The 20,512-nt window shown below is 38.0% G+C and overlaps 2 protein-coding genes and 1 long non-coding RNA gene across 7 annotated transcripts; 1 reads left to right on the top strand and 2 right to left on the bottom strand.

Moving 5' to 3' along the window:
• Positions 1-149: 149 nt before the first annotated feature.
• LOC130135177 (uncharacterized) lies at positions 150-1,318 on the bottom strand. Its single transcript, XR_008814655.1, has 3 exons — positions 1,028-1,318; positions 422-951; positions 150-307 (listed from the first exon to the last, which is right to left on the bottom strand). It is a non-coding gene; the product is annotated as an uncharacterized LOC130135177 (long non-coding RNA).
• Positions 1,319-6,996: 5,678 nt separating this feature from the next.
• Positions 6,997-11,841, top strand: LOC115675298 (heat stress transcription factor A-3). 5 transcript variants are annotated; one of them, XR_008814649.1, is made up of 4 exons: positions 7,000-8,032; positions 8,915-10,042; positions 10,306-10,376; positions 11,594-11,841. XR_008814649.1 is itself a non-coding variant. In XM_056303680.1 (4 exons), the coding sequence occupies exons 1-3, from the start codon at positions 7,421-7,423 to the stop codon at positions 10,360-10,362; spliced, it is 1,542 nt and encodes a 513-aa protein (XP_056159655.1). In that variant the 5' UTR covers positions 7,000-7,420; the 3' UTR covers positions 10,363-10,376; positions 11,594-11,841. The 5 variants fall into 5 exon arrangements, 3 of the variants coding, with proteins under 3 accessions (XP_030453761.1, XP_056159655.1, XP_056159654.1); XR_008814648.1 differs by having other exon boundaries at positions 10,306-10,395; XM_056303680.1 differs by having other exon boundaries at positions 8,915-9,787.
• A 5,268-nt stretch (positions 11,842-17,109) lies between these two features.
• Positions 17,110-19,645, bottom strand: LOC115675299 (ribosome production factor 2 homolog). Its single transcript, XM_030597903.2, has 7 exons — positions 19,578-19,645; positions 19,414-19,488; positions 19,041-19,244; positions 18,155-18,400; positions 17,830-18,072; positions 17,668-17,733; positions 17,110-17,434 (listed from the first exon to the last, which is right to left on the bottom strand). The coding sequence occupies exons 2-7, from the start codon at positions 19,480-19,482 to the stop codon at positions 17,315-17,317; spliced, it is 948 nt and encodes a 315-aa protein (XP_030453763.1). The 5' UTR covers positions 19,483-19,488; positions 19,578-19,645; the 3' UTR covers positions 17,110-17,314.
• Between the last annotated feature and the right edge of the window lie 867 nt (positions 19,646-20,512).

Raw genomic sequence — 20,512 nt, 5'->3', positions numbered from 1 at the left:
ACTCATCGCACATTATCGCAAAGATGGCGAAAGAAAAAAAAAAATAGCAGCATAGACCCTTCAAACAGGTACGCAAGGGGACAATTTGTGGGGGTGAAAAGGCCTAGTATGGCTCAAACGCGGTGCAAAAGAAAGTGGTAAGAAATTCGTCACTTACCTCTTCGCCTTCAATTTCCGTCTAGCAAAAGCCTCGCCCAGGATGCGCGCTTGCAAATTAAGCCCATGTTGCATCATTGTCGTATGCACTTGTGCTGTGTACTTCAAGAACAAAACCACGATCACCACGACCTGATCCATTCGGAAACCTCTGCGATCGAAACAAACACCAAATTAACACTCGTGACCCTACATTTCCTACACTGACATAAAGTAGGATGTCACGGAGAGCACACGAGTTTTGCAAAAGCTTGGAGCACGCGACCTTGCCTTCACCATTCACCCCCACTGGCATTGCACAACTACTAGGAGTCATTAGGCCCATGATATACCAAATGTCTTAGAAGTCTAGGATTGTCTCTCCATCAGAAAACTAGATCTTCTCGTGTGCCTTTCGTCGAATGCCCTCGAGAATATGAGACGGCGAGGAAGACCCGGTACAGCCAGCGATTGCAGATGCAAATGATCTGCGAGGAGGAGAAAAACATCAGCACCAGAATAGAATCTCGCTGTCGACATGCGGGCAATGTACTTAAGTTACCGAAGAAAAACGTTAAGACGCGGCGCAATGTCTGCCCCGCGAAGACGGATTAAGAAAATCCAAGCCAGCCCGAACTATCTCAATACGGATGAATGGTCCATCTGGCCTCTAAACAATCTGGATGAACTATCTTCATCCAACCAATTGAGCTGGAGAAAAATGCCAGATTCTACTACAGATCGAACAGCGAGAGGAGTACCGGCAGATCTTATGCATAATGGATCGATCCGACATGTAGCCATGGCCGCGGGACACTGCAGAACGGCAGGAAATCAGCCGAACGACGAGGCGAAACAAGCTGGAAGAAGATGGGAAGAAGAGCGAACGAACCGCACAATCCGAGCATCGGATGCAAATCTCGGTTTCGCCATTAAGCTCCGAATCTCGACGCGGACCGGATCGCCCGAGGTTCGACCCGACGATCGGACGAACAGTCAGAGCGCGAGCGTGCGGGGATAGCGGATTTCGGAAGCTTACCGGGGATCTCCGGAAGCCCGGATCGACGCGCCGGCGGATACGAGGAATTCGCGCGCCGCCCGAAGGAGGCGACGGAGAGACGCCGGAGGAGGGAGGGAGGACGCGCTTCTCTCCGTGATCTTCTCTCTCCATTTTTTCCGATCGTTCTTCGTCTCTTCCGAGGAGAGAGGCTCGCTGGAGAGAGGGAGAGTTTTTTCCCTCGCGATTTTTTTGGTTTTCCGCGGACGGGGCGGGAGGGCGCACGAAATGGCGCGAAATGGGATCCGGGGCTTTAAATACGGCGTCCCGATTTTTTTTTTTTTTTTTGGTTATATTTTTCTTTAGCGGGAAATAGGCATATTGAAAGAGGGAGAAATGGACTTTGAAATTGCCGCCTCTCGAATAAAATAATTATTTATAAATTAAGGTGCCCTTGCTTGACGAAACTCAAAATTTGGAAAACATTTTTCAGGAAAAAATTATTATTTTTATCAACCGCAAAAATAGTTAGATATGATGAAAGTACTTTACGTTGGCTAATTTTTTTTAAACGATATGATCAATTATTTTTCGGAAAATATTTCCCGGATCTTTTTCTTTTCCGTGAAGCAGATGCACGTTTAGGCTGCGCATGACAACTTGCCAAACAGTGTTTGATTCTATTCTTTTGTTCCCAGAATCAGTTTGGGAACAGAAATGCGTTTGTTTAATTTTTTGATTATGGGCACAATTTTATCAAAAATTGTTCCCAGAATCAGTTTTGGAGCAGAATCAAGAATAAAAAAAAAGTAGCTTCTTGATTTTGGAAACAATTTTGAGAATCAATTTTTTTTTCTTCTTCCTTTTCTTGGTTTTTAATTTAGCTTCTAATGTCCGACCCGAGGACCGCCCTCGCTGGATCTGACGAGAATAAAATATTTTAATAAAAAATATTATTAATAAAAAATATTTTACCGGCCATGGCTGGCGACCAGGCCATGGCCATAAAAAAGAAAAAAAATTTAAATAAAAATATTTTAATAAAAAAAATTATTAATAAAAAAAATATTTTACCTGCCATGGCCGGTAACCAGGCCATGGCAAAAAAAGAAAAAATATATATTTTTAATAAAAATATTTTAATAAAAAATATTATTAATAAAAAAAAAATTTACCGGCCATGGCCAGCGACCAGGCCGTGGCCAAAAAAAATAAAAATGTATATTTTTAATAAAAAAAATATTTTACAGGCCATGGCCGGCGATCAGGCCATGGCCAAAAAATATATATATATTTTTAATAAAAAAAATATTTTACCAGCCATGGCCGGCGACCAGGCCATGGCAAAAAAAATATATTTTTTTTTTAAATAAAAATATTATTAATAAAAAAATATTTTACCGGCCATGGCCGGCGACCAGGCCATGGCCCAAAAAAATAAAAATGTATATTTTTAATAAAAAATATTATTAATAAAAAAAAATTTTACAGGCCATGGCAAAAAAAAATAAAAATATATATTTTTAATAAAAATATTATTAATAAAAAAAAATATTTTACCGGTCATGGCCGGCGACCAGGCCATGGCCAAAAAAAAGAAAAAATACTTTTAATAAAAATATTATTAATAAAAAAATATTTTACCGGTCATGGCCGGTGAGCAGGCTATGGCCAAGAAGGAGGAAAAGAAAAAAAGAAAAGAAAAAAAAAGAAAGAAATATTAAAATATTTAAAAATATTATTAATAAAAAGAAATTTTGTGGCGTTACCAAACGCATTTCTGTTCTTTTTTTATTCCAGGGATGGAATTTTGGGCCGTTAACAAACGCCTTAAAATGCTCGGAATCAATTCCGGCACGAGAATAAAAAGAATCATTTCGAGCGAGAATGCTTCGAGCGCGGAAATCGTTGTAAATGCGCGGCCTTAGTGATTCAATGAGGGAATCATGCTTTACGAAGATTTATCTTTACACCATTGACGTCTTTCCCTTTCTATGATGGATGGGTACGTTGAAGTTGAGCAGCCCCTTTTCAAATACGGATCTCTCCAGAAAAGTAATTCTCAAAAAAGATCTCTCTCATAACTATTTTTCCAAATTAGATTTACCTTGTATTGAAAGAACACGTGTTGAAACTAAATTTTTAAATAGGATAATACCACAAAAAACTCAAACCGGTACACATGTGACAAATTTACCCTCTATTAGATCCATTAAATTTTACCATCAAATTGTTGAGTTGGATGACACGTGGCAGTTGACAGGTATATTAGTTTAAGGTTTTATCTCTCTGTTTGTCACAGATTTACCAATTTATGATTTTTCGTGGTATTAATCAAATTTAACGGAAAGTAAACTTGTCACAAATGTACCAGTTTTGGGTTTTTGGTGGTTAAAAAATTAGTTTGAGCTAAATTTATCACAAGTGTACTAATTTAGGTTTTTTTGTGGTTAAAAAATTAGTTTATGGTAAATTTGTCACATGTGCACCAGTTTTGAGTTTTTCGTGGTATTAACCCTTTTAAATAAATATGTTCCATCGCAAGTTAAAGTAGACTTTAAAAAATAAATAACAAATACTGTATATTAGGCATAGTATAAAATTTTTACAATTTTAAACATACCAATATCTTGATTTAACAAATTGCTCTCGAAATATCAAATAAATCTTGAAATATTATAATGAAATTAAGAATCAAAAAAGGGAAAAGTATGTATCCAAAGGACTAACTATGCACCATTTTGAAAAATACAAGGACAATCTTAAATGGAAAAAAAGTACACAGGCGATATTGGTTTTCGGGTAAGTAAACATAGAATTGGTGTCATTATATCTTTAAATAATACATAAAACTAATGTTTATATATAAAGTTTTCGAGATTGTATTTTTTATAACCAATACTAATAAAAATTATAATTAGGATGATTATTAATTAATAGGAAGATTCTGATTAATTAACCAAATTTAGATGATCATGTTCGAGATTCGATTAATTAATTGATAATCATGCTAATTTTGGAATTACGGATAAAACTTGACACGATATAGATTTACCTATTACGAAAATATTATAGTTTATTGTTTAGATTCTTAACATATATATTGGCAATTTACGCATCGTCATGTTTGTTATAAAATCAATCATATTTTATATGTACTTACATTTAGATAATTATCCAAGATTAACTAATGATATTGTACGAAGTATGTCAGTGGTAAACTAACATAATAATCTTAACTAGAGTATTAGTTTTTTTTCGTAACTACAATCAACATTATCTAACATCGATAGAGGAAAAAAGTCTGAGTATTTTGAGAATAAGTAATGCCATCGCCATAATAGGTGTTACATGACCCCATTGTTAATGGCTATTGCAATCGTTGTAACCGAAATTATAGAGAGTAAACAGTAATATATCGCGAACCAGCAATGAAAATCCATAATATATTATGATTGAATTTTCTTGCGTGAAGTCATTGAAGAGGTTCACCATCCCGGATATTCTTTTGAATACTCATGGTGCATTTGTTTCGCGAAAAATTAATAATTTGAAAAATATTTTTTTCTTGCCCACGAAAATGTATAAATATAAAATTGTCGTCGATATGAAAAATTCTTTTAATTGATTAATTATTTCAACCAACACGAGCTGTCACATTCAGGAAACAAAAATTTCAAAATTATTTCAGTTTTCGTGAAATGAACGGAGCTTGAATCCTTTCCTAATCGGAAGAAGAGGGTTACCGGCCCTTTCTCTCCCAATCTTTTTATTAGATTAGGTAAAGAATGAAATGTGGTAACTTTGCTCCTAATAGGGTGACAAGAATTTTTTTCTTGCCCACGAAAATGTATAAATATAAAATTGTCGTCAATATTAAAAATTCTTTTAATTGATTAATTATTTCAACCAACACGAGCTGTCACATTAAAAAAATAAAATTTCAAAATCATTTCAGCTTTCGCGAAATGAACGGAGCCTGAATCCTTTCCTGATCGGAAGGGGAGGGTTGCCGGCCCTTTCTCTCCCGATCTTTTTGTTAGATTAGGTAAAGAATGAAATGTGGTAACTTTGCTCCTAATAGGGTGACAAGAATTTTTTTCTTGCCCACGAAAATGTATAAATATAAAATTGTCGTCAATATTAAAAATTCTTTTAATTGATTAATTATTTCAACCGACACGAGCTGTCACATTAAAAAAATAAAATTTCAAAATCATTTCAGCTTTCGCGAAATGAACGGAGCCTGAATCCTTTCCTGATCGGAAGGGGAGGGTTGCCGACCCTTTCTCTCCCGATCTTTTTGTTAGATTAGAAAAAGAATGAAATGTGGTAACTTTGCTCCTAATAGGGTGACAAGCATTTTTTTCTTGCCCACGAAAATGTATAAATATAAAATTGTCGTCAATATTAAAAATTCTTTTAATTGATTAATTATTTTAACCGACACGAGCTGTCACATTAAAAAAATAAAATTTCAAAATCATTTCAGTTTTCGCGAAATGAACGGAGCCTGAATCCTTTCCTGATCGGAAGGGGAGGGTTGCCGACCCTTTCTCTCCCGATCTTTTTATTAGATTAGAAAAAGAATGAAATGTGGTCACTTTGCTCCTAATAGGGTGACAAGAAAATATCGGTTTGTTGCTGACGCAAGTCCGCGTACAAGACCGCGCCCCGATTGGCTGAGTAGTGGTAATCAAGTAATGTCTGACCCGCTTTCCCATCAGACTTTTCCAACTTAGAAATTGCCTCCTCTCTCATTGGCCGGTCCGCTGCCTTGCTCGCTAAGCAATTTTCACTAATCATAATAAGGCAATGTGAACACGCTTTGAATTGATATTTTCTGACGTTAATAAAAAAAATAATATCACGAAAAATCTTACATTATCATTTTTGTTCCGCATGTACCTCTCGAATTAATTTTCGTGTTACAAAAAAATCTCAAACTGATAATATCCATACCATATTGCACCAAACAAACCCGAGAGAGCCCTTAGGGAAAAATTGATATTTCTCGATTTAAGATTTTGGTGATTTGGGATTTTGTATGACCTTGAAATAAATTTGGGGGTAAATGTGGTGCTAGCGTACTGATTTGGGATTTCTGTGACAAAAAATACGTGTATCGGTTTAGAGTTTTTTTTTTATGATAGAAAAGTTAGTTCAAGAGAAATGCGGCATGGATAAAGAGTTTGAGATTTTTTTATGGTATTATGAAAATGTGTAATAAGTTTATTCTAAAATTAATTAAAAATATATTTATTTTTATGGTCAATACCACGAAAAACTCCAAACTGGTACATTTGTGATAAATTTACTCTAAACTAATTTTTTTGACCATAAAGAACTCCCAAACTGGTGCACCCGTGACAATTTTACCCTATTCTAGTTTCCATTAAATTTTAAAGTCAAATTTTCTAGTCGGATGACACGTAACAGTTGATAGGTGTACTAGTTTGGAGTTTTAACAGCAGGTGTAGGTATTAATCCAATTTAATGGAGGGTAAATTTGTCATAAATGTACCAGTTTTGAGATTTTTGGTGGTCAAAAAATTAGTTTAGAGTAAATTTATCATGGGTGTACCAGTTTGGAGTTTCTAATAGTCAAAAAATTAGTTTGGGGTAAATTTATCACAAGTATATCAATTTGAGATTTTTCGTGATATTAATTCTTATTTTTTAATTGGATTTAACTAATATATGAGGAACACCTGTCACTATGAATCGCAATCTCAGCACCATCCCAAAAAAAAGGAAAAGAGAGATAAAAATAATAGTAAAGAAAAAACCCAACTGGACAAAAATATCTTCTTTAGGCCCCAACTGGTTCTCTTGCACCAACTGGTTCTCTTGCACCCACCTCGCTCCGACACCACACAAGAAAAGACACGCAGGACACGAACAGAGAGACAAAGATAACACAAAATCCTAACGGGCGTAACTACCTGGAAGCTCTCCCCAGGTTCAGGTCAAGGTCGGTGCCCCCTCTATCCCTCCCTCTCTCTAATCAATTCGAAGCAAACGCAACACGCGCCACCGTAGCCCCACCACCAACCCCCTCCCCTGCCGTCACATGGAGCGCAGCTTCCCTTCACCGCCTTACTGTTTCTCTCCTTGGATTTTGCCCGAGCACCTTGTCGGCATGTGCCCCCCATACCCATATAAGCTCCCCTGCACGCTCCGCTCGCCGACCACTTTCGTCTCTCCGTCGTCGCACACATTTGGTCGCTCAGTGTGTGTCTCTCTTTCTCTGTCTCGTGCTTCTCGCTGACAAAGGCGAAAGAATCGATGGACCCAGAGGACGAGCGATGCCCGGAACCTCCTCCTGGTTCTTCTGGGCGAGGAGGAGGTGAAGGCAAGGCTCCTGCTGGTGCTGGGTCATCGTCGTCGGCTGCGTTGGAGTCCGAAACGCTGCCGTCCGTGATGGGTTCGGAGGCATTGCCTTCTGGGTCGTTCTTCGATATGGAGAACGTCGGCTTCTCGGGTTCTCTTTCGCCTCTCATGGAGTTCGAGGCATTCTCTCCTCTGAACCCGTCCTCGTCATTCGACTTGTTCGAGTCAAAACCGGAACCTGTTTTTGAAACAACCCCTGTCGGGCCTCCTTTTAGTACTAGTGCAGCAGAAACAGAGGAGGCGGGATTTCCGGTGAGAGGCGGTGACATGGAGACTGCTGTCGGTGCTCCTCAGCCTCTGGAGTGCCTGCAGGGTACTCCACTCCCGCCGTTTCTTTCGAAGACCTTCGATTTGGTCGATGACCGATCGTTGGATCCGATTATATCATGGGGGTCGAGCGGCGAGAGCTTTGTGGTGTGGGACCCCGTCGAATTTGCCAGGATTATACTCCCACGGAATTTCAAGCACAACAATTTTTCCAGTTTTGTTCGGCAGCTAAATACTTATGTGGGTATTTGCTGGAACACGGCCTCTCTTGGCTGCCGTTCTCTCTTTGTAAATGCTTTTTTTGCCTCTGCCTTTTTTAGCTTTTGTATTTTGATGTATTTCTTGTTCATCTTTTGCTGCACCGCTGTGCCTTTTCCTTTGTTTCCTGCTCGACTTTGTTGTAAATCAGGTTCGGCGCGTATTGACGTAGTTGTAGTTCTACTGTATAATGGAGGCATTCTTGATGGTGTAATCTCTAATGAGAGCTTGTAAATGACTTTAAAATTAATGAGTAATTTGTTTACATATGTTTCTAATTCTTTAATCGTCTGGATGCTAGTTCTTTTCTTATAGATTATGTTAACTTATTCCGCATCTTTTCGATTTTTAGCAATTCTTGTAATGCTTCCCACATGCTGTTTTGTTTGATGGTATTTCCTTCAGACTTCCCCCCTTAGGTTTGCTGCTAGTTTTAGGTGCTAGTTTTAGGTGCTTCTAGACATGAAACTATGCAAGAAGCTTCTTTCTTCGCTCATCCTTAAGTTTTGAGGTTGGTTTTCTGTCTTGCTACTCCTGATGAAAGAATGTCTCCTGCAAGTTTTCTCTGAAACTGGGATTTCATTCATCTCCTGCAGGTAGAAATTCTCAGGTTTTGGTATATTGTTGGTAATCGGTCAATGTATAGGTTCCCATGATGTGTTACATTTTATTCCTTATGCAGCTAAAAAATTTTCTATGTACCGTAGTGCAGCTTCTCCTGTTTAGGAAGGCTGTTCATTTCGGCTTGTGTGCATGAATGATGCATGCTAGACTTACAGACTATAATTCCTCCTTTTGGTCCTTTGGTTATTTTTACACATTCCATTCCCTATTCATTCTTGAATTTTCATATAATGTGTTCAGGGTTTCCGCAAGATTGACACTGATAGATGGGAGTTTGCTAATGAAGCTTTTCAGAGAGGGAAGAGGCAACTTCTAAAGAACATTCAAAGACGCAAGTCGCTCCAGACACAGCAGATTGGAAGCTACTTTGGACCTTCCAGTGAAGCAGCGAAACCTGGGTTGGAAGTTGAAGTGGAGATGTTAAGGAAGGAGAAGAGTATGTTGATGCAGGAGGTAGTTGAACTGCAGCAGCAGCACCGTGGAACAGCTCATCATGCAGAAGCAGTAAATCAGAGACTTCAAGCTGCTGAGCAAAGACAAAAGCAAATGGTTTCGTTCATGGCAAAATTGCTTCAAAACCCCTCCTTTGTAGCGCACTTGAGGGAAAAGAAGGAACAGAGAGAAATCGGTCCTTCGAGGGTGAGGAGGAAGTTTCTCAAGCATCACCAGCCAGAGGATGTTGAAGCAGTTCCCTCCACGGAAGGGCAGATAGTCAAGTACAGACATGATACGGGGACTCTTGATGCATCTTCCGGATTTCCTACTTTGAATCCTATTCCTGTCGAAAACCCTAAACATCTCCCTGAAGTTTCAACTGGCACAGGTTTAGGTGAAGAGAACATTCCGCTTCAAGTTGAGGATGTCATGTCAAGAGAAACATCGGCGCCGCGTGATATAGCATCTGGACACGGCTATCTCAAAACTCCGGATCTTCTCAGAGAGGGGTCATCAAGCTTGGGAGCTGATCTTCAATTCAAGGGGAAGAGTGTCATTGAGAGCCCAGGGCAAGAGTTCACTCCTCAGTACTTTGTCTCTTTCCCAGAGGATTTGGCAGAGAGGAAGAAGTTTCCAGATTTCTCATCGGGGTTCGAAAGCATGATTAAGCAAGAGGAGGTATGGGGCATGGGTTTTGACGTGAGTGCTGGTATGTCTAGTTCTAGCGGTGTGGTATGGGGTAATCTTGCTCAATATGATGCACTGGAAGTGGGAGTTACTGGTGGGCTATCTGATACATGGGATTTAGGATCAATGCAAGCTTCTGGGCGTTCAGACATTGATAAGTGGCCGGCCGATGAATCAACCTATGACGAGCGTGAGGGTCGAGCTGGCCAGCATAAAGATGATATACATAATAAAATGGATCCATAGGTTGCACTTTATGTTGCCAATTGATGACTAAATGGATTTTAGTAATTGTTAGTTGATGGCTACTATGTTCCTAGATGAAAAGTATAGACACTTATTGATTAGTAAAAGCTTCCATTCTTTCTTGATTCGAGTCTTGGTTCTCTGCAAGGTTTCTGGTTCAGCCGATTCTCTTACATAAGTTTATGTCCTTATGAGCTGCACTAGAGTTGCAGGGCTTTCTTTAGCTCACAATGTCCTTTTCTTCTAAGTTGTGAAAATTGCAGGTACCTGAACTTGGATGGAGATGGACACTTCCGCAGGAGTTTGGTTGCTTTTTCTGAACCTGGACTGCACGGTAATGGTTCATGAACTTGGTGAGTTGATCTTCTTCACGCCACTTGATCCTTTGCCCCAATTTACAAGATCAGTCTTTCGTGGTGATGTGACATACTAGCACCCCTTTTTTACCCACTGAAATTTGATCATTGAGGCAATTTTATCAACTGGGCACTTGGATACAAGTGTTCATGGTACTTTCATATGACACGAGAGGTGATTGCTCTTTCCAGTTCTAACCGTATCTAAACACTGCAATAGTTGATTATGGTGATTGAAAGAGCCCCGTTTCATATCTGAAATACTTTTTACTGGATAGGCAACTGAAATGAGATGGAAGACCTCATAGGGAGATACTGAGATTAGCCAACCAAACAGAGAATTGTTCAGACACACAAGAGAATGCTGGCTTGGCTAATAGTCTGTGTTATCTGAACAAATATTCCTCAACTTGATGGAGACTAGATAGGCTGTAGTAACCAAGAAGTCACATTAGCTGATACGTCATCGAAACTGACTGAATGGAAGTTGGCTTGAGGGAATCTGAGAGGCGACAAACTGAATAAATAGCTCTTCGAAAGGTTGCAGACTTATATATATCCAACTATGTCAAATGAATCCATTAGCTCACAAAAATCCATCTGAAGGTACAATTCTAGCCAATTCAAAGGGAGTATTAGTTGGTTATTTGGTTGGCAATGACATAATATGATATTCAAACCAAGATCCTACATACAGATTTTTGTGAGGTTAACATATATAAAGAAGTGATTCTGTTGTGCCCCAACTTGCTATGATGACCTGCTAACTGCAAATCAAACTTTCAGAGTCTACTCTTGTAATTCGAACATGACTATGTTGGACCCACAACAGAGGAAACCGTCGTAGGAACATTTCTTTACTTGGGAACTATTGAAAGTTTGTTTGAGAAAGTTTGTTTACTGCTAGGATGGTCACATGGAATGAAAAGGAAGGTTGGCTTCTGAAGCTAGTTTGTAACTTTCATTTGACTTTTATCGTCTCGCAGTGTTACTATTAGAGGTAATTATTTTTATATGCTGTGTTTTTCTTGAATTATTTTGGCAAGAAAGCGCTTCGTTCTGCATTCTTCTTCTTTTTTATAAATTCCCTACTAACATACGAACTAACAGAAGTCTCCATGCTCCCTGTGATTTTTTCTTCCAGTGAACTCGTTTTCCGAGCTTATGTAAGCAAGCTTGTATTCTCTTTGTGCAGGTTCTGATGAAGATGATCTTTCAATCTAGACAAATTTCCTGATCAGAATCATGTGTTACGGCGTAAGTGCAGCTGCATCAATGAAGATCATACCTATTTGGTCCACCTTTGAGTATGGCACTTTGCAGTTTACATGCCCACCATTGTTTAGATGCATATTTTTGTGTAGCTCGACAGAGAGCGAAAAAAAGCAGTCTGCATACTCACTATATTCGATATAAATTTATTTGGACTTACCCTCTTACTGATCCACTGGTAGTTGATTCTCAAGCCAGTTATGAAGCTATTGAGGCTGATGGTAGCGAGTTACTCCTAATCTCATCTTGGAGTGCTATTAGATCAGGTGGGTCTCAGGCTCGCGTATTTGACAACTCAGATACGATCGAAGAAAATACAGAATAGCCCCATCTTTCGCAGGGGTCAAACGCCACCATTCTTAGCAGTTTTCATAGCAGTGTTTGGAACATGGCGAGGTAGCACGTTGGGACAATAACAATACAAAAAAGTGATTTTTAAGTTGGGAAATTTGTATAAATAGGAAGTAAGAAGGTGTGATGTTCTTGTAAGAAATTTGAACTAAAATTGCCTCAACTTCCACCTATGCTAACACGTGAAATAGATAGAAGAATCCATTCCCTACAAACAATGAAATTATTTAATTTGTGTCTTTCTTTTTTAAACGTTTCTTAAGTAAAAGCAATGTTTGGTTATATCTACTAATAAAATCTATTTAAATCCATTTTCATTTTATGAAGTGCGTCACGTCTGATCGGTAGCTACACTTTTTTATTAGGAAAATATCGAAAAGAATACCTCGCATTTCACCCATTGACTACTTACGTACCTCTATTCATGAAAAAAATCAAATACACTTTGAAGACTACTTTTTACTTACATAGCAATCATCCTTGTATCCTTAGTTATAAAAATGTGATTTTTTTTTTCGAAAATGCCCATCTCCAAATCCTAAATTTTCGCACTCACCCGAAACACTTAAAACCAACTAAAACCAAATCAACCATACCCGTAAAAGTGTAGCCAAGTGAAGCATGGTTACGAGAAGATGAGTCGGTCTCACGAAGTATAAAGTCCTGTCTACCTATGGATTAATATTATCGTAATGGCAGGTAGTTTACATTCATGTCTACAGTTCATGTTATTAAAGTTAGTTTCGATATAATAAGATTGGGTTTCTTTAATTGATTATATTTTGTTAGAGACTGACAAACACAGGCAAAATAAGGCATATGATCACATTTATGCAGGAATAATAACATTTCAATCCAGATATTTGGCATACGATCCTCTTTTGTGAGTTTTGTGAACCCTAGCTACGAGAAATTATTTTTCGAATCCTTGCGCATTATCGCAGATTTCTCTTGGCTCCCAGACATTATAAAGGAAGTCGATATTATTAACTACATATGTGCGGGAATTAGCATGTAATAATCCGAAGCATACTATAGCAATCTGAGCTAACACGCAAAAGCATTCATATATTTAAGTGTAGAATTCGAAATTACTGAAAAAAGTAAACTTGAATTTACGCTATTATTTTCTTAGGTGGACATTCATGGTCAATAGGCTAGATTCGCAAAATTCTGAGTGCATCCATGAATGTACTTTTCATACTGTAAAATCACTCGAGAATAAGTGATGGAAAGAAATGAAAATAGTAGTCATATGACTTATAAATGTTCGGCCAGAATATAAAAAGTGATTTTGCCAGAAAGCAAAGAGATAAACGTGTTTTTTTATCAATATGATTTACTTATGGTTTATGCAAATAAGAACTTCCGAAATTTGATGGAATTAATTTTTCATATTTTAAGTGAATTACTAATGTTGTAGTAACGAATTTTTAATGTCTTTGAACACGATGAAAATTCATGAAATAAACTTAAAAGAACTCGTTAACTAAAATTATTCCAATAATGCTCTTTCGTATTTTAATGTCAGTCAAAAACACAAAACTACCTGTTGTTACACTTTTGTGTATTGATTTATCATCCGATGTTCTTTCCTACGTAATAACAACTAATATTAAGCCAAACTTGAAAGTCAAGTACATAAAAAATTTCACCCCCTCTGTTATATTTTTGGCTCTTTCACTGATTTATTAGAACTTAATTTTGTAAGCCGTGTACATGCCATCGTATTACCCTGTCCAAGGTGTTTTGTATTATTGTAAGTCCAAACTTTCTAGAATTTATTTAGTCATGTGGTCTTGGGTGTACTTTCAAAAAGCATTCACTACAAGTGTTGGTAATTCGTGACATGACACCTGCAGTGAACACTTTTTAAGAATTATACCACTTAAGTGATCTAATTGAAAAATTATATCATTCAAGTGAGTCTTCTTTAAAAAATCAAGGCACTCACGTGATCAATTACAAAGTTATGACACTCACTTATGACGTTCTTATCCCAGTATTTGACATATAACAGAATATATAAATAAAGCTTTGATACCAATCTACGCCCCATAATACACACTAAGACATGCTTACTCTTATTCTTAAAGCACGGTATAACCAACAAGGTGTTGATTAAGATTGTAAAGACTTGGCTCATTCCCTTTTGGTCTAGGGTTCAAGTCTTATTGGCAGCATTTTAGGAGTAAAAACTTGAAAGTACCAGATCGATGTTGGGGGAGATGGACTTGTTGAAGTGCGCAAAAGCTGACTCGGACACTTAAATTAAGTAATGCCAAAAACATATGTACAAATTAGTAATGACAACGAGCTTTTCTAAGGAACTAAGGCCATATTTGTCTATTGGGAATGAGAAAAATAGTTTATCATAATAAAATTAAGGAGTTATATTGAAATTACAATGAGAGGTCTCATTTTGTAGTTTCAATTATACCTTATTCATTTGTTTACTAATACACCTTACTTCATGACATGAGTAAGTTTCACGTAATATAATTAAATTTCACTTTATTTAAAATACTATAATAAAATTAATTTTTGAACAAATAAAAAAATGTAATTTAGTAAATTGAACGAAAATTCAAACAACATAAAAACTAATCTTCTCATAAGATAAATCATTTGTAGTTTTAATGCACTTTATTTGATTATGTGAATAGGTTGCACTTAACAATTACATTCCAAATAAAAAATCTTGTCAAAATAAAAATAAAATTATTAAAATGGGATATCTTACTAATTTAAAACGAAGAAATGAAAAAAAATCTAAAACATATAATTGCATAAAATTATCATATGTTATTTCAGTAAGTGAATAAATTGAACTCAATAAATATATTCACTTTATTTTAATGAATAAGTTTATTAAAATTTTATTGAAACATATATATTAGTTGGGAGTTTATAGTTTATTTTGAAAAGTTTATTATAGATATGAAATGTAACTACAAAAATAAGCTTTCGATTGAAAAAAATTAAAATAAAAATCACCTATGATATTGATATAGATAGACATGTTTCTTAAAACTATAATATAATATAATTAATAACCAATAATTTATAATAAGTAGAAAAAAAAACACTTGGACTTTATTGATTGTTGTCTAATTATTATATGTTATTTCTGTCATACTATCAAAGAATCTTCATTGGAGATTGTGGAGCTTTAAGGGTAAATAACACCAACCATAATATTGACTTTGAAAAAGTTGTGAACAAGATATTTTGATCGTGGAAATATCATTATCCTGCATCTCCTAAGCAAGAGGAAAAACTGCTTCATCTGAGACTTCATACGGATTTCGGTATTCCTTAAATGTAAAACACACAGAGGGTAGTCCTTCTTCCTGAGGAAGACAAAGATACAAGGGAGATTAGAGGGACAGAACATGCAGGCATCGACATGTTTAAGGATAAATTACATCAATTATAATATTGACTTTGAAAAAGTTGTGAACAAGACAGTTTGATTGTGGAAATATCATTACCCTTTAGAGTATCTCATTTCTCAATGGGATACAAAATTGTACATATCACAAATCACCATCAATGATCTAGTCCATATATTTGATCTAGAAAGAAAGAAAGACACGATTAGCTTATATATGCATTTGCCATTACATGAACACTCACATTAGGGAAAATTACCAAAAAAATCATAAACCTATTGCAATTGTGTCAATTCAGTCATAAACCATTTTTTTACCAATTGAGTCATAAACTTTTTGTCTTCATCTAGCTAATTTTGACTGGAAAATCACCGACATGGACGTCAGTCGTCCTACATGGGACAGCCGGCTGACATGGGTAATTTTAAATAATATTCAGTATTTTTTTCAAATTTTTTATTTATTCTTTTTTTCCTTTTTTTTCTTTTCTTTCTTTTTTTTTTCCTTTCCTGATCATCGGACCTCGGAGGCCAATACGAGGTAAGGGTCAGCGAGGGTAAAGCCATGGCCGGATGGACTGAATTGGCACAAATGCAAAATATTTATGACTCAATTGGCTAAAAAAAGGTTGACGATTAAATTGGCACAATTATATTAGGTTTATGACTTTTTTGATAATTCTCCCTCACATGCATGTGTATTTGTCGCTTGGTTCAAAGCAACAAACAAAATGAACAGATTCGAGATATACTACGAGCTCACTAGCCGAGAAGAGAAGATGACCGTTTTAGGATTCTATGCATATAGGAATAGCTTAGCCAAGGTACCAATGGAGCGCAGAGTCTTTTATCTTAAGGTTTGGTTTGATAACATTTCTATTTTTCTGTTTTTTATTCTTTCGTTCTTTGGAACAGAAAAAGAAAAAAACTGAAATTCGTTTGTCTACATCAGTTAATTTTTTCTATTCCCCGGAATAGATCAGTGGCCAGGGAATATATTTAAAATATAATCAAAAGAAAAAAAATCTAATTTTTTGTTCTCGGGAACAAAAATAGAAAAAGGCTATTTTAGAAAACAAGCTCAGCGTAACATAAATTCTAAACCCTAAACCCCTACCCCCGAAACCCTTCGGAAATTTTCCCAGCTAAAGCAATGCAAAAAATGGTGAAAGCGCCCATCTCTGGAAAGTATATGGCATGATCTTTTCTTGGAACTTCAGGATGAAGACAAGTTGCAGTAACCCAAATTTTTCAGGCTCAATTGCGTTTGTCTGTTTGCCACTGGCATGGCTGCTCGCAAAAACGGCAACAGGGCATGAGCAAGCTATTAATCGAGATCACCTGCTCCGTGCATACAAAGGCATCTCACACCAAGAGATGAACTAGCCTCCTGGTCGAAGGATTCATGCAACGACATCTACTGCTACCACCCGAAGAAGAAAAATTCGTGTCTGAGTCCCAAATGCAACCTCATGTACTTGCATTGAGCACCTTGCCATACATTACCAGTGACTCAGGGCTAGGAAATGTAGAACTGACTACAGTCGCTAATACCCAATCTACTAACATGGAGGATGAAAAAACATGCATCCCATTTTGGGAGATGAAGTAAACATAAAGGTAAAGGGCCTGCCACCTACCTCTCTTCGCTTGAGTGGATAAAGGAATTTGCTGAAGGCACATGAAGCGCCATGAAAAAGAAATGTATTGTATAAGCGTAGAAAAAGAATCTGGTCAGGCTGACAGGAGGATTCGATTGACATAACTCATTTACCTGAGCAAAGCTGATAATCATCAAATACAGAGAACAAAATTGCAGGCGCCTCTTTTAATGGCACGGGACTAGAACAAAAATGATCGACACAAGGAAGGCAACTAAAGACGAAAAAGCAAAACAAATTAGTCAGAACCTCCCTTCTGCTTTTTTGATGCGTGTCCATTCGCTTGTTTGTTCATTTTTGCTTCGCGGCGCTCTCTCTTCACTCCTTTTGCTTTATTAGGCAGATTCATGTCTCCAAGCTACAAAAAAACATATTTACAAACACAAATATATCACAACAGGAAAGTGAGGGATGTCTATGTGCCCTAAACTTTGTTTTTTCTAGCCCTTCCTCTTTGTTCTACTTCCGTTTCTTCTTTTACATTGAGCATAAGGGAGGAATACAGGAAAGAGTGGGGATGCGTGGGGGTAATATAGCATGGCAGTTCCATAAGACCATTATAAAACTCAATAATATGATAGAAGCACTCACCTGTTGATCAGGAATATAAACCTTCCCGATCTTCCCTTGTATAACATCCCGGCTAACATTCTTTTCCTGCAAAGATTGTACATTCAATATCATCATGTCGGTTCATTCCTCTAGAAAATAATAAAGGAGATAAAACTCGAGAAGAACATGTGATTAGCCAACCTTCTTTTTAGGCTTGTCTGCAGCTGTTTTCATGGCCTCCTTTCTTAAACTGTCATTAGGAGGCCGATGCCTACGTAATACCAAGTCCATCGAGGGACCAACTTCCACCAGTTCCATCCTTGGAACGATTGTGCCAGACTTCTTAAGTCGCAAAGCACAATGCGTGAAAAAGACCCGATTAGAAGATAGAGCTGTGCAAACATAAGCACGGTCTACGCCGGCAAGATTCAAATTCTCCACAACCTGCATAATTAACATGGTAAATCTCATTGACGACATCTCTACTGAATTTAGAAAGAAAAAACTCCAAAGATATTAGAGCCACCTCTCCTCGAAACAGATCAAGTAGAACTTCCTTCAAATGCTTCAATTCTTCAACGCTCTCAAATCCTTCTCCAATAAATGCAATAAAAGGTTTAGAACCCATCTTCGGAGCCAGCTTCTTATCATATACAAAAGACTCCATAGATTTGAAATTTTCAACCCCAACTTCAACAAGGTCATAGATGTGATGATCATACATTCGCCCTAGAATGAGATTGTCTGGCCGCTTCTTGGAGTGAGAGCCAAACTGCGGTCAAAGAAAGCCACTAAACACCATCAGGCCGAAAACATATCTTTCAGACGGATGATCAGTCTATAGTAGTCTCTTTTCCAGAACAGAGCTAAGCCCACTCTTAATTCCATACCAGATGCATAAAGCATCTGAACTTCCTAATACCAGCTAGTAAAAAAATCAGAAATGGCCAAGCCCGATTGAAATACTGAGAAATCCCAGATACATTGCAGACATTAGGTGCGTCTTGTTCGACAAAGCAACAATGCGCAGTCAACAGGTGAGACAACTAGCTAAGATCGATCAGCAACTTTGGCGCTTCATCAAGCTGATGTGGACTGAATCAGACTCGCTATTACACAAATAAAACAAGCAATTAAAAAGGTAAGGCAGGCTGTGATGTCCGATCGAAAGAAAGGAAGCTGCAGAGCCTATATTCAAGGAAGCAACTTATAGTGTTTAAAAGGCAATGGAGAAACATTCATCAACTCCCGAAATCTCCGCATAAACCGCTAATTAGTACTACAAAACCAGCACAATCCATCGAGCGCAGGCGCGAAGCTCGAATAGCCAAGCACTTTGCGCTTCGATTCGGCTAGACAAAAAGAACAGAAACCAAACAATTTGAACCCCAAGCGCCAGAGTCCAAACTCACCACAAACATGCCGCAATCGGTCTTCTGAGAGAAGAACTCCAGGGAAGTCTCCCCGCCGCTCTCGAACGGCCTAACGTTGTCGTTCCTTCGGGTGTACCTCACCGAGCTCTCCCTCTTCAGGTGGTAGATTTCGGTCAGCACAGTGTTCAGCAACCCGCTGGTCTTCGTGCCTTGCAATATCAGCGTCTTCTTCCCAGTTTCAACCTACGACATCGTCACCCAACAAAAACTTGTCGTTCAGTTCGCACCCACGAAACATAGTAAAGAAAAAATCCGAACTTTATGGGTTTTTTTTTATATCTTTTGATGAACGAAAGAAACCCGAGAACGAGAGGAAGAGCTGCTGCTCAGGTGGGGGGGGGGGGGGACTCACGAGCTTCGGAGCGCGCTTCTCGAGCTCTCGCCTGATTCTTCCCTTCTTCGGGGTCTTTATCCTCATCATGGTTACCTGCGAAATGAGACCGCAAGCTCCGTCAAGCCCTTCGTCACGTTTAACATGGGGGGAGAAGACAAGGAAGAAGACGAGCTTGTACGTACCTGCGACAATAAGGAAGAAGAAGAAGCACGGGAAGAAGCAGAAGCAAGAAGCAAGCAGCAAGCAGAAGTTGCAGAGACAGCGCCTGCTTTTGCTAGGGTTTTGCCAATCGTGGAGGAAGAAGATGGTGTGGATCCGGGAAACGGGTAATCAAACCCGGTTGGGGACCCGACTCGATGGGCCTGTTCGGTCGTGTCTAGGCCCGGCCCATTATGGCCCACTGGGCTGGACGGGCACAGAGGGCTTTCTCGGTCCGGCCTGTTGGTTTTTCTCGGCTTCGTCTGGAGTGCGGCCCAGAAAAAGAAGAATAAAAGAGGCTCGGACCGAAATTACTCGGTTCAGTCCGGACCAATTCGAACGTTAGCTCGGATCTTTTTCTTTAGTTTTCTGAATTTTTTTTCTCAAAAATATTTCTCATTATAAATTTCCAAATCTCATTAAAGAAACGAACCTCAAATATTTCCACTTAAACACGGCATAACTTATACGGCTCGCGAACTTTAATGGTTCATTTCTTATTTTTTTTTACTCTCTCGAGATTTGTAAATAATAGATAACGGCAATGTTAATCCTCATGTATTTTCAATTTGTTCAATCTCCTCCCTTTTTTGACCAAAAATAAAAAAAATCTCCTCCCTCTATTCTTTTTTGTCCATTTTGATCCATAAACGAAGTGTTTTGTCATCCAAATTAGTCTTTTAGTTAAAATTGAAAATGGCAATGCTGACGTGGACGACCACATCAACATCATGTCCACGTTCCGTCCACGTCAATGATGACCGGACAATTCATTAAACTAGACTTAAATGTTAGAATTTCTTTATAAAAAAAAAAACCTCAAACTTGGGAGAAAATATTACATACCTATGTGATTCCAGCGTGGAATGATCCGAGTCGTTGAGGTCGCGACACGTGTTGTGAGAGGGCCCACCGTGTC

The sequence above is a fragment of the Syzygium oleosum genome, unplaced genomic scaffold (genome assembly GCF_021117445.2).
Source record: "Syzygium oleosum isolate NSW1041296 unplaced genomic scaffold, Sole_v2.1 Sole_v2.28, whole genome shotgun sequence".
NCBI lineage: Eukaryota > Viridiplantae > Streptophyta > Magnoliopsida > Myrtales > Myrtaceae > Syzygium > Syzygium oleosum.
Note: the sequence above shows the minus strand (reverse complement) of the source record. Positions and strands in the feature narration are given on the sequence as shown.